At 53.1% G+C, this 15043-nt stretch overlaps 5 protein-coding genes across 5 annotated transcripts; 4 read left to right on the top strand and 1 right to left on the bottom strand.

Annotated features, from left to right (window-relative positions):
• The first annotated feature begins 232 nt into the window (after window positions 1–232).
• Window positions 233–1074, top strand: HD553DRAFT_319076 (uncharacterized protein). Its single transcript, XM_046180965.1, has 2 exons — window positions 233–793; window positions 888–1074. The coding sequence occupies exon 1, from the start codon at window positions 324–326 to the stop codon at window positions 582–584; it is 261 nt and encodes an 86-aa protein (XP_046033183.1). The 5' UTR covers window positions 233–323; the 3' UTR covers window positions 585–793; window positions 888–1074.
• A 4171-nt stretch (window positions 1075–5245) lies between these two features.
• Window positions 5246–7957, top strand: HD553DRAFT_345840 (uncharacterized protein; the record flags this gene model as incomplete). The annotated part of the gene is made up of 6 exons (XM_046183139.1): window positions 5246–5501; window positions 5668–5708; window positions 5801–5889; window positions 6967–7027; window positions 7111–7146; window positions 7223–7957. 6 exons carry the CDS (start codon window positions 5246–5248, stop codon window positions 7955–7957), a joined length of 1218 nt encoding a protein of 405 aa, XP_046033182.1.
• A 467-nt stretch (window positions 7958–8424) lies between these two features.
• HD553DRAFT_319067 (GRASP55/65 PDZ-like domain-containing protein) lies at window positions 8425–10454 on the top strand. The gene is made up of 6 exons (XM_046180964.1): window positions 8425–9017; window positions 9104–9251; window positions 9389–9479; window positions 9556–9602; window positions 9682–9753; window positions 9836–10454. Exons 1-6 carry the CDS (start codon window positions 8696–8698, stop codon window positions 9996–9998), a joined length of 843 nt encoding a protein of 280 aa, XP_046033181.1. The 5' UTR covers window positions 8425–8695; the 3' UTR covers window positions 9999–10454.
• An 86-nt stretch (window positions 10455–10540) lies between these two features.
• Window positions 10541–12168, top strand: HD553DRAFT_319063 (uncharacterized protein). Its single transcript, XM_046180963.1, has 8 exons — window positions 10541–10608; window positions 10659–10730; window positions 10803–10847; window positions 10928–11020; window positions 11089–11162; window positions 11226–11405; window positions 11471–11777; window positions 11850–12168. The coding sequence occupies exons 1-8, from the start codon at window positions 10588–10590 to the stop codon at window positions 11949–11951; spliced, it is 894 nt and encodes a 297-aa protein (XP_046033180.1). The 5' UTR covers window positions 10541–10587; the 3' UTR covers window positions 11952–12168.
• Window positions 11895–13648, bottom strand: HD553DRAFT_319062 (uncharacterized protein; the record flags this gene model as incomplete). The annotated part of the gene is made up of 3 exons (XM_046180962.1): window positions 12179–13648; window positions 12052–12064; window positions 11895–11963 (listed from the first exon to the last, which is right to left on the bottom strand). A coding segment is annotated over exon 1 (1332 nt), but the record flags the coding sequence as incomplete, so codon positions are not given.
• Between the last annotated feature and the right edge of the window lie 1395 nt (window positions 13649–15043).

Here is a 15043-nt window from a genome sequence, read left to right as displayed (position 1 = left end):
GTCGAACCGATCACCAACTCGACCTCGGTCTTGACCTCGCAGACTTGTCCCGTCAGGGTTGGCAGCGAGGAGGTGATCGGTAAGGGTAAGGGGATCCCTGCGGCGAGCGTACCCTCCCACCTCTCGGCGCTCCTTCCCTCCCTCTCGTCGTTGATCTGGCTCGTCCTGGGAGTCGTCATCGGTCGATGGAGCAGTCGGTCCACCCCCGCCACCAGCACTGTCGCCGTCCCCACCGTTGGTCTCGTCTCGGTGCCCGTCTCCCCTTGTGCCGTCGATGAGGACGTCGTCGTGAGTCGCCATTGTCGATTCATCTTGACTACTTCATGCTTATCATCGATCGTATCCATCCTCGCTTTGCTCTTCTTACTCCTTTCTTGTCCCTTTCCCCTTCCGTTTGCCAGTCCTCCCCTCGAACCGTTGTCGGCCCTGCCGCTACATCCGAGGTCGAGATGGATGCCGTTTCATCCGAGGATGCCGCTGCTGTTGTCACCGTCGTAAGTCCACCATTTTCACCGTCATCACTAGATCGTATCGCTGATCACTTCAAGCTTGGTTTCTCTCGTCGCTCGTCTTTGCAACTCTAGGCCTCTCCTTGTGCCGGACCCACTGAGGCAGAGGTGGTCAACTCTTGGTCGATCGCGCTCGAGGGTGTCTACGTGAGCTTATCGTCAGCCCGACCCCTATTTGCTCAGCGCTGACCATCTTCTTCGACTACCCGCAGGACGACGTTTTCACCGACGAGCCCGTGTCGTTGGAGACTGCCGAGGTCGAGGACGAACTCATCGCCGAGGAACTGGTCGCCACCGTGGAACAAGTCGCATTCGAAGTGGTAAGCATCAAGAATCGCGCTGCACTTTCGCATCGACTCGGGACAACCGTTGACATACTTGACCGTGTCCTTTGGCGTAGCCGATTGATGTCGATGCTATGGGCTCAAGCGGTATGCCTTCGGGCTCCTCTCGAACCCCCGTCATCAGTCGATTGGTTGCTCCGCCTGCGCCTTCTGCCATCAGGACCGGGGACTTTGGATTTGCGGTGAGGTCTGACAACGCTTTGGTCAAGGCGAAGTGAGTTAGATCGGGTGGTCATGGAGCGGGAGCGCTGCTGACGTCTATTGCCGTTCTTACGTTCATCGCATCCAGGGGGTCGGTGCACCAGGTCAACCTGCTCGGACAGTTCCGGGAGATGGCCACGCCCAGCACCGGGGAGAGCAGGGTGAGTTGCGAGATGCGATGAAACCAGGACGCAAGGCTGATCCGACTTTCGTATACCCTGCATATCTAGGCGCCGGTAAAGAGGACTCCTGTGATTATGAACCCTTTCTCCGCCGACTGTGCAAGCGTCTCAACCTAGCCCAACACTGACAAGTATTGCTGCTGCTGCTCTCCTCTGCTCTAGGTCACTTCGCCGAGCAATCCGTTCGAGGATAGTCGACCGGCACCGAGTTCCGCGAGGTTCTCGATGTTGAACCCGGGCGAGGGTTCCCCGGCGGTTGACAACGACTCGCCGTTGTCGATGAGACAGGCCAAGCAGAAGCAAAGGTCGAAGATCCCCATCCCGACCGGCGCCATCAGCAGGCTCATCGGCAACAACTGGCCCAGTGCCAATTCACCTCTTGCGCCTATGCGCTTGGGGTCCAGCTTGAGGCCCAGCTCGCTGCGGAAGGAAAGGACGGAGGAGGAAATGGGAGCCGCCGAGCTCGAGGTAAGGGTTCTTGTCCGCCTTTCTTACCCCTATCTCTCTCGGCTGATTTTGGGTTCCGCTTTTCGCTTCCAGAACGCCCCGCCAGTGCGGGAACTGCGGGGAGCTGCTTCAATACCTGAAGCAGTAGAGGAGGAAAAGCCGGTTCGCGCCTCGTGGCCGGTACAAAAGCTCGTGGATTGTGAGGTCGTATGTCTTGCGCCGCATTCTATATCTCCTTGCATGTCCTTGATGCTGATCGGCTCTCTCTCTGGCTGTGTGCAGCTTCACGCGCAGAGCGTTAGGAAGAGCATCCTTCACACCACGAGCTCGATGACCGGCAAGTATGTTCGCCCATGCGAGACGAACTTCTCGCCGACATCGCCTTCGGAGCGGCAGGCGGCCAAGTACGTCGAGGAACCGCCATCTCCAACCCCCGGAAGTGGACGTAGGGGTGGGATGACCCCCGGCTCGACCTACAAGCCGCCGGCGAAACGGAGGCTCGAGGCCCTTCGAAACCCTTGAAAGGCGTATGGCCTATAGGGTTTCGGGATGCCGCGGGAGATAGGGGAAAGGAGACGGACATCTTGGGTTCTTGGATCTTGGGTTCTTGATGTCGTGGGTCTTGAAGTCCTGAATGTGTACTGTATCTCCATCGCCACGCAACCCTTCGGGGCGTGCAGTTCATAATCCACCGGGTTTCTCCTCCGGTTGTCATCATTATACCCTCTTGTATCACTCCGTCTTGAATCGTATAAAACCCATTAAACCCTCTAAAATTTTTGGGCGCGATGAACTCCTATTCTGCGATGCCTTCTCCTCGTTTCGAGTTGCAACAATTTCTTGAAGTTTCCAGACGGGGCATATCATCATCCGAGTTTGTTATCGCAGTCGCTTCCAATCGAGGTACTGATTCCATATCATCCGTGCATATAACTCCTACTTATTCAATTTCGGTGTTCACTCCCCATCCACACCGCCAGTCAGATCTTGTCTCGTCGGCGCGCCCCTCCTTTTCGCCTCGTTGAAGAACCAACGCAAATATCAAACCCTCGCGCGTAGTGAGGAAGATGCGTGACGGAAATATCTGGACCAGCATTGGATATGAAAAAAACGGTAGCCTATGGTCCATCCAAGGGCAAGTGCCTCAAAATCCTATCCCCGGTGCCGCTCTGGAAGATCGAAAAAGCAAATACCGGGTCCCTTTGATTTCCCCGTCTGTTCCATGTTTGGTTTTCGATACAGAAGCCTGGGAGGTCGTGGAAAGGCATAGAACTCAAGACGGAGTCTGGGAGACCAGGTATTTCCCGACAATCAGACGTCCTGGCAGGTTCGCGTTGCGGTCCGGTTTGCCAGTATTGGATTCGTTTGCAATATTGCATGATCACCAAAGATGGTAAACTGTCTATTACATTGCCCTATCAAACGGGTTGATCCTGATTGTAAACCATCGACGTCTATCTTCTTGCCGATATCTCGATCGATGTCCTTGATTCGAAACTGGTTGGGACGTCGTCCTGAAAGCGTTCTCGGGATCCAGATCGTCGTTTTTCTGGCGTGTGAGGAGAAGGCGAAAGTTGTCCCACGACCCTTTTTGAGTCCGTTCGTGGCTGATTCGACGTTTCTGACGCGTTCCCCTTGCTCGGTCGTAACCGAAGGAGCGTACGTCGGCCTCGTGTACCGTAAGGTCCGCCCGGATTGATTGTTGCGATGATCGATGATCGTCCTTCTGATTGTTGTCGGTACTCCAGCGATTAGCTTTCGCCTCGAGCGCCAATCGATAAGGAGATAGCCTGGTTCATGACCGGTACGACCTAGTTCACGGACGAACTAGTATCCAACAGAGATTTCAGCATATAAACCGGGAATCGACGCGCCGGTTGGACTTACACCTAGCGACAAGAAACAAACAACTTGATTGTATTCGGATGTTTTCCAAAGGCACAAAAGAAACGCCTCGGGCGGATAGGTTGATGCTCGGATCGACGCCTGAACCCGGTTTGCCGTACAAATTCGTCCTGTCCAAGAATCGATCTCGCTATGGCACCGGCAAGATTACCCGGACCTGGCAAACCATTCGATGCTATTAGCAAGCTTCCTAGACTCGAGATAGACTTGCCGGATCTGGGGCTTTCTACCTACGGTTCAACATTCAGCCAGCTTCCTACAAGGCAGTGTCGCACCGCATTTCGGCGTGGGCGGCGAACGCTAGCAATGGAGCTGGATGGACCTCCAAGCTCGACCTAGCGACCAATTATTCGTAGCTTTAGCACGACCTCTCTCAAGCGAGATGGACTCATAGGAAATCTTCACCTATCATAATCCTCGCCAGTCTGGGACTTCGTCCATCGTTCGCGTCGTCTAGTTCGACCCAGACCGATCCCTCAATACCGACCATCCCTCTTTCACGTGGACAGAGTTCCAAACCTCTGCAGGGATCGATACGGACTGAGCTTAAAGAATCTCTGGCCCTCCCGTTTCACTTGCAAGCGGTCCCTGAGGTGGATGAGATTCGGTTGCGAATAAGGGTCCGGGACATGTCGTCAAGCTATTCCGTATACGAGCAGGGTGTACAAGCTAGAGCTCGACCTTCTTCGGAGTCCCCGATTACGGTGTTGTTAAGATCCGACCGGACGGGAAAGTCTCGACATTGCTTGACATGATGGATAAAAATGATGGCGAGAACGGTTCACACGCGATCGACATAAAGCTTGGAGCGCTTCTTGGTGAGTCGATCCTCGAGATTTCTTGTTTCTTCCTCCTGCATCGTGGCCATTATGGATTCTCGCATTCTGCATCGTCATTCGGGGTCGCTTCTTCGTCTTCTCGCAAATCTTATGGACATCCATGCTACCGCAATTGGGTATCCGGCTCTGAGACTTGACGAAAGAGCAAAACGCAAGATTCAGCCTTTCCTCGAATTATACCATTCTCCAGATTTGGCACCTACCCGGTCTATCAAGAGCGCTGCAGCTCAATACTGATGGCGATACGAAGAAGGATATCACACAAGATGCGTCGCGAGAAACAGCGAAGGATATATGAATCTCACGATTGGGAGGCTGGCTGCTTTCGAGATCGAAAAATCAAACTTCACCCTCGGCCAGTTTTTTCCGTTTCGCGAAACAAACGACCGATTGTCGCTGTCGTCGTCGTCGTCGTCGTTGCCGATTGTTGATGTTGATGGATGATCGAGGATCTCCATGAAACCCGAAACACGAAAGGACCCCCTTCTCTCTTAGCGAGATCGCCATGTCGATGATCAACACCGAGTAATTCGCCGAAATGTCGAAACAAGTTGAGACAAGACGAGACGTCGAAAGGAGGGGGACGAGGGCGTACGACCAGGGGGACAAAATGGGGTCGAGCGTCCGAGTACTGTCTCGATCAAGAAACAAAGACGAGGATCTGCAGTCAGCTACGCCCGAACCACAGGGACATCGAGGCAGGATGGAGAGGAGAGGGGACTTACGACGGTCCTTTGAGGTGTAAATCGTCTCGGGGATGGTCAGAGTCCGTAATCCGTACATGTCGGGGTGTGTGGGTCTGGAAGGGGGATCGTACGATGGGTGCGATGACGATTGACGAGAACTGGGAATCATCATATAGTCAGGTCGACAAGAACGCAAGAACGGCTGACGACAGGAGGGAGGGGGGATTCGTACTTCTTGCCTTCTTGTCATCTTCTCTTTCGTTTGGCATTTCCACTTTACGTCCAAGCATCCTGACCTTTCGTGCTTCGACTACCTCGGCATTCGTAGGCAAGGATGAGGAGGACCAATCCTTCGAGCACGATGGTCAGGCCGTCAAGGTCCTGGAAGGTAAGTTAGATTAGCGTTCCGTCGGATCCAATACTCGCAACTCACTTCACTTTCAACCCTATTGACCTTCGTGCCTCGATATTTCGATGTTTAGCTTCTAGTAGTGGATGAAGGACGATGACGAGAACGATCAAATCTCTTGAGCATGACGGCCGGCTTTGTTCAGGCCTACGACCATTACCAGCACATTCCGGTACCGGGAGCGTGGTAAGCCTCGTCTGCTTTGAGCATGTTCGCTTGCATGTCCCTTTGGTTGGGTTCTTAACTGATATATCGCTATCGTTTGGTAATCGTTACAGCCCGAAGTACTTGAAGTCTATAAGACCGCTACCCATCTTCGATCTGAAATTCAAGTAATAGGTAGCGATAGTACCGAGCTATACAACAAGTAAGTTCGGTCATCATTCCCCTCCTGGCATACTCCCACTTATGTCGTACAAGCTACGTGTTTGTGGCTGTGGTCATAGCTCGCAACGTAAACACTCCAACCGGACATGAACGAATAGACATAGTCCTCGGGCCTCGAACTGATAGTATACCGGACAAGAATACACGTCAACAACCCTCCACCTCTGCGACCCTCCCCCGGACTCCCAGGCGGACATGAAGGTGTCGACATGCTCCATACCGGTGCACCATTCCGCAGGCCACCTGATCACCTGACCCAGCACCCTCGCGAACGTGCTTGGAACGACCCAATCACTGCAGCGGAACGACCCCAATGACGCCATAACCCCACTTTTTTTCCATCTGCCCTCCGCTCGAACGCGCGGTTGACTCGACCCCCCTCAGAGCCAGGAAACGTATAAATTCCCCCCATTCCCCCCTCCCTTTCCCTCTTTTTCGACCTTCACTCTACTCTCTCTTTCTTCAACAAACTCGACCTTCACCAGTTCGACTTTGGCCCTTTCCTTCATCGCCCTCACACACCCTCAACCACACTCACGAACACAACCACCGAAATCAAACCACCACTCAACCGTTTCGTTCCATCGTTGATCGTGTAAGCATATCGCCGTCTTCGTCTTCGTCTTCTCTCGTACGCCCTCGACTGACTCGACCCGACCCTCTTGTGCTTAGATCATCGTCGAGTCAAAAGAAGAAGAGGAAGTCTTGATCCCTTCGCATATCGTAGTCGTCTTCGTCGATCCTTGTGAGCATCTCACCGCCTCCAAACCCTTGGACCCTTCGACTTGTATACATCGCCCCGGCCCTCGCCTCGCTCCCGCTCCCCTTCGTGTCCGTCTTGTTCGTCCCGGTCTGACTCGATACCCCTTCTCTTTGTAGATCTTCGTCGTACATTCCAAAAGGAAGACTGTCTTCCACTTCATACCGCATCTTCGTTGGTCCTTGTAAGCATACTTCCCCCACCACCTCATCTCCTCACGTTGTCAACGCCTGATCCTCTCATCCCATCAGTCTTGTACGCAATCGTCTGACTGGATACGCCCTCGTTACTTCCTAGATCGCCGTCGTACACCTCAGATCCTAGTCGGTCTACCTCTTCATACGCGTCTTCGACCTTTGTGAGCCATATCTCCACCTCGCTCGATACTTCTACACGACCCGAGACTGACTCGACCCTCATTTGCAGATCGTCGTCGTATAGCATAAAGAAGCCTTGTCTTCACAGCCCCAGACGATCGTAAGCATATTGTCATCTTTGTCTTGTCCCCATGCCCAGACAAATCTGACGCGATACCACATGCCCATGTCTCTAGAGCATCGGCGTTTACAATCAGAGGAAGCGACGTCCAACCCCTGGCCTAGCCGACATCGTTATGACCCTGTCTCATTCCGTCACCTCGGTCCACCCCACAGCCATCGTTCACCCGGTTCCCCGTGTCGCCAATTTGATCGTCGCCGATGAGAAAATGCAATTGGAATATCTCGGTGTTTGCGACATGTCCTATGGGACTATGGACAGGGGCTTCAAAGAGCGGTACCAGACATGGAAGGCTCACTCACAAGCACGCTGGGTAGTTTTCGTCGTTCTTATGAGCAAGGTCGTGCATGGGCCGGGACTGGGCGAGAGGCCGGGACTGGACGACACAATGATCATTTTGGCTACTCTGACGGTAGTCAACCGGGACGCTCCTATCTGTGGGTCGAGGGGTCAGAGCGACATGTACGGCGGAGGCGTGCATGAGACGTGGCACGCTCTGAAGGCGGTTGTTGAAGAGATGGTTCCGAAGGGAGCGCCAAAGTCGTGGTCGATCATGGGCAAAAGTCGAGCACAAGCGGCGCAGATTCAATGGCTGGACGAGGCCGAGAAGATCCCACAAAAGTCCAACGACACAATCGCGAAGCGGCTGGCGGTCCCATACGAGTATACGGGCAATATCTACGATGTGGACGAGTGGACCTCGGAGCAGCGCACCATCGTTACCGACCGGGCGGCAAAAATGACGGCCGACGAGGCCGAGAGGATATGGTCGGCCGTTTGGAAGCCGTGAGTGTCTTGTCACGCACTCATTCCAGAAGGAGGTTTACTGGTCGCTGACAAACGATTGACCACGCCCGAAACAACCTAACCGGATACACCACACCCCCAAACATTATTATTGCCCACACGCCATTACATCCCGATATTACAATCTACTTAACACCAATCGCCCCCTACCCATCCTTAGAGCGTCCAAATCCGTCGACGATAGCTCGTCTGTACCGATTGTCCGCCTTGGATAACCGGGTTCCAGACAGTATTAGACGAACGCGAGGGACGTTCGGTAATCTACCTGTTCCTGAACTCCTGGCTGGATGGACTCCCGCCTGCCGCAGTCGCGTTTTCATCTAACCGTCTTCGAGTCTTATGGATCATGTACATGTACTATCGATACTCGTATACACCTCCGCATTGGGCTTTTGGTAGCCTCTGAGCTCCCTCGTTACCTTCGGTCTCACCTGCGCCCTGTCGGGAGATTGACTGTGGTGCCATCTATGACCGTTTTATGAATCACTTGTTGTTTTTGTGATGGAGGGGACCGCGTACGAAATACCACACTTCCAAATCCGATGACATTTACAATATCGCTCCCCTCCGGCCCCTCCACCCCCGAGACCCCCAACTTTCTCTACGCTCTGTTGATACAACGTGTTCTACACTTCTATCTTCTGTGCCTCCCCCGTCGACACCTGCAGGTACCATTGGACCCGAACCACCCAGAGATCGCTTTCGCAACGACTATTCCAATATGGGACAAGGTGCTTCTTCGACTTCGGGAACCCCCTTCCCCTCGGTCGCTCTCCACGTCCTCCGGGTCGCCGAGCTCTCGCCAGCACATCAAGCTGGAATCCAGCCGTTCTTTGACTATCTCATAGGGGTGGAGATTCTGAAAAGGAGACCCCTGACGGGGGAAAGCGGTGCAGTACGAAGTCAGGGTATCGACGAGGAGATCTACGAGGAAGCAATCGGGTTGAGCTTGGACCCGGAAGAGTTGGCTAGGGTACTCGAGGAGAACGAGGAGAAGGAGATTGGACTTAGGGTGTACAACGCCAAGTCTCAGAGAGTGCGATGTGAGTAGACTCATCGGTGGTAGCACAAGGAGAACTTGATTGTGGATAGGTTCTGATGGCAAACGACGTTCTTTGCTGTATGCCAGACGTGACGTTGACGCCTTCGCGATCATGGGCAAACAAGCTACAACCTTCTCTACTGGGCCTGTCACTCCGCTTATGTGATCCAGCAGAAGGACTCGGCCAGGTGTGGCATATCCTGGACGTACTTGAAGGAAGTCCCGCCGAGGTGAGTCTGCAGTGAATGATTGTGGCCTAAACGTCAAGATGCCCCGCTGATTACATCTTGGCGGTCTCTATATAGAGCGCAGGTAAGTAAAGACTGCACCTCCGGGAAGGATCGATTGGCCAAGATCTGACAGCCCACGATCCGCAGGTCTGATCCCTTATGGAGATTACGTTGTCGGATGGACGGAAGGAGCGTTGCATGCCGAGTCAGATTTCTACGACCTGGTGGAACATGTACGTTTGAGAATACCGTGCTCCATCGTACTCTATGCGTTGGCTGACTTCGTACCACCTGGTTGTTCGCATACAGCATATCGACAAACCTCTGCGACTCTACGTGTATTCATCGGATCTCGAGTGAGTCATGGAACGAGATATGCCATGACGGGTGATATGGGATGTACTTTACTGATTTCTTGCCTTGTTCGACCGTTAGCAACTTGCGGGAAATCGTCTTGGTACCCAATCGGCAATGGGGCGGGGGCGGGATTCTCGGTTGTGGAGTTGGGTAAGCACGGCTCAAAACATGACGTGGGCATGTAACGATATGCTTATCACTGATCGCCATCCAAACTCGTTATCTCGCAAAGGTACGGACTACTACATCGAATTCCTATTCCGACCAACCCGGACATGATACCACCCAAGCAGAATCTCATGCTCGGCTCATCGACGTCAGGCGGGTTACGAAAGTCTGGGTCCAGCCACAGTATATCACAGAGGAACAACGGGACCATCAAGGAGTCGGCATGAGGACCCGTACAATCGACGCAAAGAGCGGCCTGTGGTCTTGTATAACGAACACCATGAGGAATTGGACATACGACCTCGAAGTCGTAACATCGATTAAGTAATGCTGGGCCGGATTCTGAGGGACTTTGGGGCATATCAGGATTCTTTCGGCCTGCGGTGTCGCTGGAAATGAAGTTGAGCTGCGATGTCGACGAGGGAGTGTCTCAAACGGATGACGATGCTCCATACATCGAGGACCACTTGATCTGACTTCATCGATCGCCTCTGCTGCCACGGAGCTCGAACTCGACCCGTTATGACTGCGGACGAGTCCTCATTGCCATTGAGCCTCTGCACAAGTCTTCTGCAATGCTATAGTAGTATCGCTGTTGGGATTGTCGTCGATTAGCGAGCTTGGTGACGCAGCAGCGCAGCTCATCGATCCCGCTTTTGTTTACTTTGTCCCGGAGCCACGGCCTCGGCGAACCTGTCGTTCATCATCATCGTCGTCCACGATCCACACCGTCCTCCCCGATCCCTGATATCATTACAACACCCGTACACTCGTCGAGATCGATAATCCTTTCGCTATCCCTCGAAAATTTCAGTCATGTCTGAGCTATGCGTGGAGGTAAGTGCTGCGAGTGATGCCAGTTGAAACGGGCCTGACCTTAAGACCAGGCCCACGATCTGCGCACGACGCTGTTGTCCTCCGGTATCTGTGTTGGCCTTATCATTAGCTACCTGCCGCAAGTAAGTCGAGAATGGCTTATCCCAACATAAGTCGCTCGCAGAACTTAGCCTGAACCGCTTTGCTGCTTGTAGTTCATCAGGATCGTAAAAGCCAAGACATCCGAGGGATTCTCACCAGTTGGTCTACGACTCCCTTTGTCCTCTGCGTGGCTAGGAATACTGAGAAACCCGTCTTTACATCCATGGGATCATTGTAGTGGTTTCTGCTATTGGGAGCTACCTCTTCCTCGTCCGGAATGCTGAATATCTGGATCTTGCAATGGCCTACCATCCGATGCTGTCGCGTAATCGTAAGTCGGCCATTCTCTAGCGCCTTAATCGGATCTTAGAAGCTGATGATGACACTTTGGGGTTTCAGAGAGAATCGTCGTGCTTTGAGCAAACATTGGGAATAGCTCAGGTGACATTACAATGGGCTTGCTTCGCTTTCCTGTGAGTTCTAGCTCACGTTAACCGTATCTTACCCTCGTCACGGGCTAACTCCTGCCTGAACAGGTTCGTGCTATACATCGTATACTTCCCGACTCATCGAAAGTATGTACAAGTAGTACCTGAGGGACAGGAAGAAGAAGACGAAGAAACCCCTCTAGTTCGTCGCGATACCAAAATTGGGGTCATCGCCACGCCTGAATGGAGATTGGCGGTGACCCTGAGCATCGTCGTCCTCATCTACCTGTAAGCCATCACTTTCGGATGATCGATATGGTATCACCAACGTCGAACCTCTCACTCGATACTAGTTCACTATTCACGCTCTTGACGGTGGCCTCCCTGATACTCCTTCCCAACTCGCCGCCCCACCCGCTGCTGTACAAGTACGCACAATTCCTCGGCATCACTTCCGCCTTCCTTACCTTCTTCCAGTACGCACCTCAGATTACTACGACTTTCCGCTCCGGTGTCGTCGGCGCCCTGAGCATCCCGATGATGCTCATTCAAGTTCCTGGGAGTGCGATGTTCGTTGGTAGTTTGGTCGGGAGACCCGGAGTGGAATGGAGCGCTTGGCTGTCGTATGCATTTGCCGGTACCATGCAAGCGGTACTGCTCGTGAGTTTTGCGAAAAGACATTGGCGCAGTTCGACAAGATACTGATTTCGATTGACACCGCTTGTGTTGCAGTTCATGTGCTTGATCTTCCGGGCTCGTCAGAGGAAACTCGGCCAGGATGACTTTGGGAATCCTTTGTCAGTCGCCATTGACGAAGTCGATCGTGAGGATTGACAAGCCTGCGAGGTGGGTTTCGAATTAAGGGACGACATGGATATTATAACGCCAAACATCTACAAAACATATTACTGATTAAAGGGTACAAAATTTCCAGATCCTATAGATTTGTACGGGCAAGAACGGTTGTACCTCCTGGTGTCGAATTGATTCGATGGCTAAAGCCCTTGTGATACCGTTTTGGCTCACTTTCCGCATCCTCTCACATATCGGCGTCCATGAAGTAAGGGTTGAACGCCTTGTCGTGACAAGCCGTAAAGTCCATCGACTTGGCCTTGTCCATGGGCCGAGGGGTTCCCGGCCGGGAGACCGAGAACATGAACGGGCTGCTGTATTCGCTCGAGTCATCGGTGGTCTCCCATTCCGATCGGGAGGAACCGGCAGATTCGGTAGGTGAAAGGATGATGTTGAAAGGTATGATCGTCTTTCCTTGATACAGGAGCGGAGAAGTGGGAAGGTTACCGGCGTCCGCGATGGGCGACCGAGCCTGGCGTTTGAGCAAGGAAGGTGGGATTGGTCCTTCCGAAGCCTGCTTCAATAAGGTCGAAGTGAAGTATCCGCTATGACCGCCGATACCAGGAGTCCTGGTCGAAAAGTAGGCCAGGGGTCGGACGGTCGGCGAGGCAAGATCGCGCGCGTCTCTGCAGGCCCATCCGTCAGTCTTCGAGCTCACAAAGGTCGGACGAGGAGGGATCACGATCTGAGGCACGGTCGCTCGACGGAAGACTGGTGGAGGGGTAGGCGCACGAGGAGCCACCTCGCGGGATCCGAAGCCGTCCTCGATGGCCAGCATCGAGAGGATCCGCTCGAGATCCTCCTCCGCAGGTTCATTATCGACTGAAGCGTTCTTGATAAGGTCACGGGCCGTCTCATCACGAACGGCGGTCGACCAATCCGCGACGCTGGACGAATAGCCAGGGGCTGACTTGGAGCCCTGCATTTTCATCTTGACGGCATGTTCGAAAGCCTCTTCGTTGAAAGGCCAGCCGAGCTCGACTTGAGCGATCTGAGGGTGCGAGATTCCGAGCCCTTGCCACTCGCTCGCGTGAATCGCAGACTCGATTTCGTGGAGCTCGGTAGGTTGGATCACCGAATCGACCGAGGGGGACGAGAGGGACGAGACGAGGCAGTCCATTGATACGTTGCTGGTCGATCTCCCTTCGATGTTGACCCAGTCCGAACCGTCGCTACGGTAAGCATCGAGGTCCTTGTTTCCATTGCCGTGCGCCTCGAGCGCTTCGTCGAAACTCTGGTGGACATGGTTCATGCCATGTAGAACACTCCCTTGCGAAGCTTTGTCTGCCGAGTCGTGATTGTCCTGCTCGTACTCGACAAGCGATACGGACCAGGTGCTAGAAGATCGCGAAATGGGCGTACCGTCGTCTTCGGGCTTGATGCTTTCGTCAAGTGCTTCGAGGATACGTTGAATGCAGTTATCCTCGGGTTGCATCTGAGCAGCATGAGTTCCGAGACACCTTCCGGTGAGATCCCAAAAAACCTCTTCTTCATAAGCAGAAGTGGGCTGGTTCTTGTTCTGGGCGCAGGCGGGGTTGTTCATGGTGAAGCGCAGAATAGTCCTAAGCTGTTGCGAGTCTGTGAGCAGAGGCGGACTGGACGAGACTTGGTCGAGTGCGCTGCGATCTCAATGGCAATCGAGGTGAGAAGGGAAGTTGAGGAGAGTACGAATCGAATCGGTCAGAATTTATACTCGTTCACGCCCTGAGCCGACCGAGATCAGAGTTTGCGATTCGAACTGGCGCGTCCATCGACGCGTTTTAGACAGAATCGAGCGCGAAACCCCGCAACCCCAGACTAGTCATCTGATGATGATGAGGCTTTTTCGAATTGCGCTCCTACTGACCGGCGACGTAGCTCTTGAAACGTGAGAAGACCTATCGCGCATAGACACGCACGCGTCAGACGTCAGAAGGCCCAGGTTGTGGCCTTCTTCGAGTCGCTGCCAGGCGTTTGCGATGCTAGGATTCGTCAATGCCGCACCTTGGATGCTAGGGAGATCTTATGCTATGTCGAACGGTAATCAAGGAGTCCGGGGGAATCGGTAGACCTCAAGCGCTGTTGATTGCAATCGCGCGACTTCGAATCCTGTTCTTGCGCCTCGCGAGTGACTCTACCTCAGAAACTCCGTGAGTCTACTTTGCGATATGTCGCCTGTCATTATGGCGCTTACATTGAATTTTCATAAACTCATCAAATTTGTATTGTCTTGGTCGACGATAAATATTGGACCCCCGGGAAGGAAGAGGAGAGCAACTGGAGAATATGCTGATTGAGGAATAAAGCGCAGAGCATTCCAAACGACGTCAAATCTTTTCAATCAGATTCTTCCTGAGTCTGACACCAGATTGCTAAAAACCCGTCCGCTCAGGCGTTGGGTCTCTCGGTTCGAATCCTTCTCAGGCTCGATGGCAGCTAGGGTATTTAAAAGAGATAGTATTAGAAAAATACCAAAGCACATTGGACGACTATGAGTGTGACATAGATACTCCTCGAACGACTCCAGCAGAGATGCTGCGCTTCAGACCCCAAGATCCTCCTACGTGCAAGTCATTCTAATATTTCTTGAATCTTCGACTACAAACACAAATTACATCAATATGTCCAAGCACTATCGCCCCGTCTTGTCTAAACTTGGCATGCATTTCACACGACAACGACATTGGTATGGGGGAAAAAGCGGCTGATTTGACCTACCCCCTGAGACTATTCCATGCCTTTCATACTTTGGGTTAACAATCAGCAAATACAGATTTCCATCCTAGAGATATCATTGAAGGGTTGACAAAGAACTTGGAAGGGGGAACCTATCTGTCTGCAAAGTAATCTCCTTATATGTTACGGGATCATCACGTGAGTCAACTACCGACACACAGGCTCGATCTACGGACATCAGCATACACCTAAGTCCGGCTCGACGAGGCGAATCCGATTCCCTCGGAGCAGATTCGGTCGCCCCTACCATTCGCCTTCACCATTCACCGAAACAACAAACCTTCCCGACACATATCACAAACAGGTACGGGGACCTCGAGGTACACGACACTCTACTCAGGACCTCGACAACCTTACTC

This window comes from Filobasidium floriforme, assembly GCF_021052385.1.
Source record: "Filobasidium floriforme strain CBS 6241 chromosome Unknown HD553scaffold_26, whole genome shotgun sequence".
Classification (NCBI taxonomy): domain Eukaryota; kingdom Fungi; phylum Basidiomycota; class Tremellomycetes; order Filobasidiales; family Filobasidiaceae; genus Filobasidium; species Filobasidium floriforme.
The sequence above is the reverse complement of the archived record's forward strand: the minus strand, read 5'-3'. Positions and strand labels throughout refer to the sequence as shown.

Excerpts from the sequence above, each read along its gene's own strand:
- HD553DRAFT_319076 (XM_046180965.1), top strand. The coding sequence starts at position 324 with ATGCTTATCATCGATCGTATCCATCCTCGCTTTGCTCTTCTTACTCCT.
- HD553DRAFT_319067 (XM_046180964.1), top strand. The coding sequence starts at position 8,696 with ATGGGACAAGGTGCTTCTTCGACTTCGGGAACCCCCTTCCCCTCGGTC. Across the intron at positions 9,252-9,388 it reads GGAAGTCCCGCCGAGGTGAG|CGCAGGTCTGATCCCTTATG; the intron begins TCTGCAGTGAAT and ends CAGCCCACGATC. Across the intron at positions 9,480-9,555 it reads TCTACGACCTGGTGGAACAT|CATATCGACAAACCTCTGCG; the intron begins GTACGTTTGAGA and ends GTTCGCATACAG.
- HD553DRAFT_319063 (XM_046180963.1), top strand. The coding sequence starts at position 10,588 with ATGTCTGAGCTATGCGTGGAG. Across the intron at positions 10,609-10,658 it reads TGTCTGAGCTATGCGTGGAG|GCCCACGATCTGCGCACGAC; the intron begins GTAAGTGCTGCG and ends CCTTAAGACCAG. Across the intron at positions 10,731-10,802 it reads TCATTAGCTACCTGCCGCAA|TTCATCAGGATCGTAAAAGC; the intron begins GTAAGTCGAGAA and ends TGCTGCTTGTAG.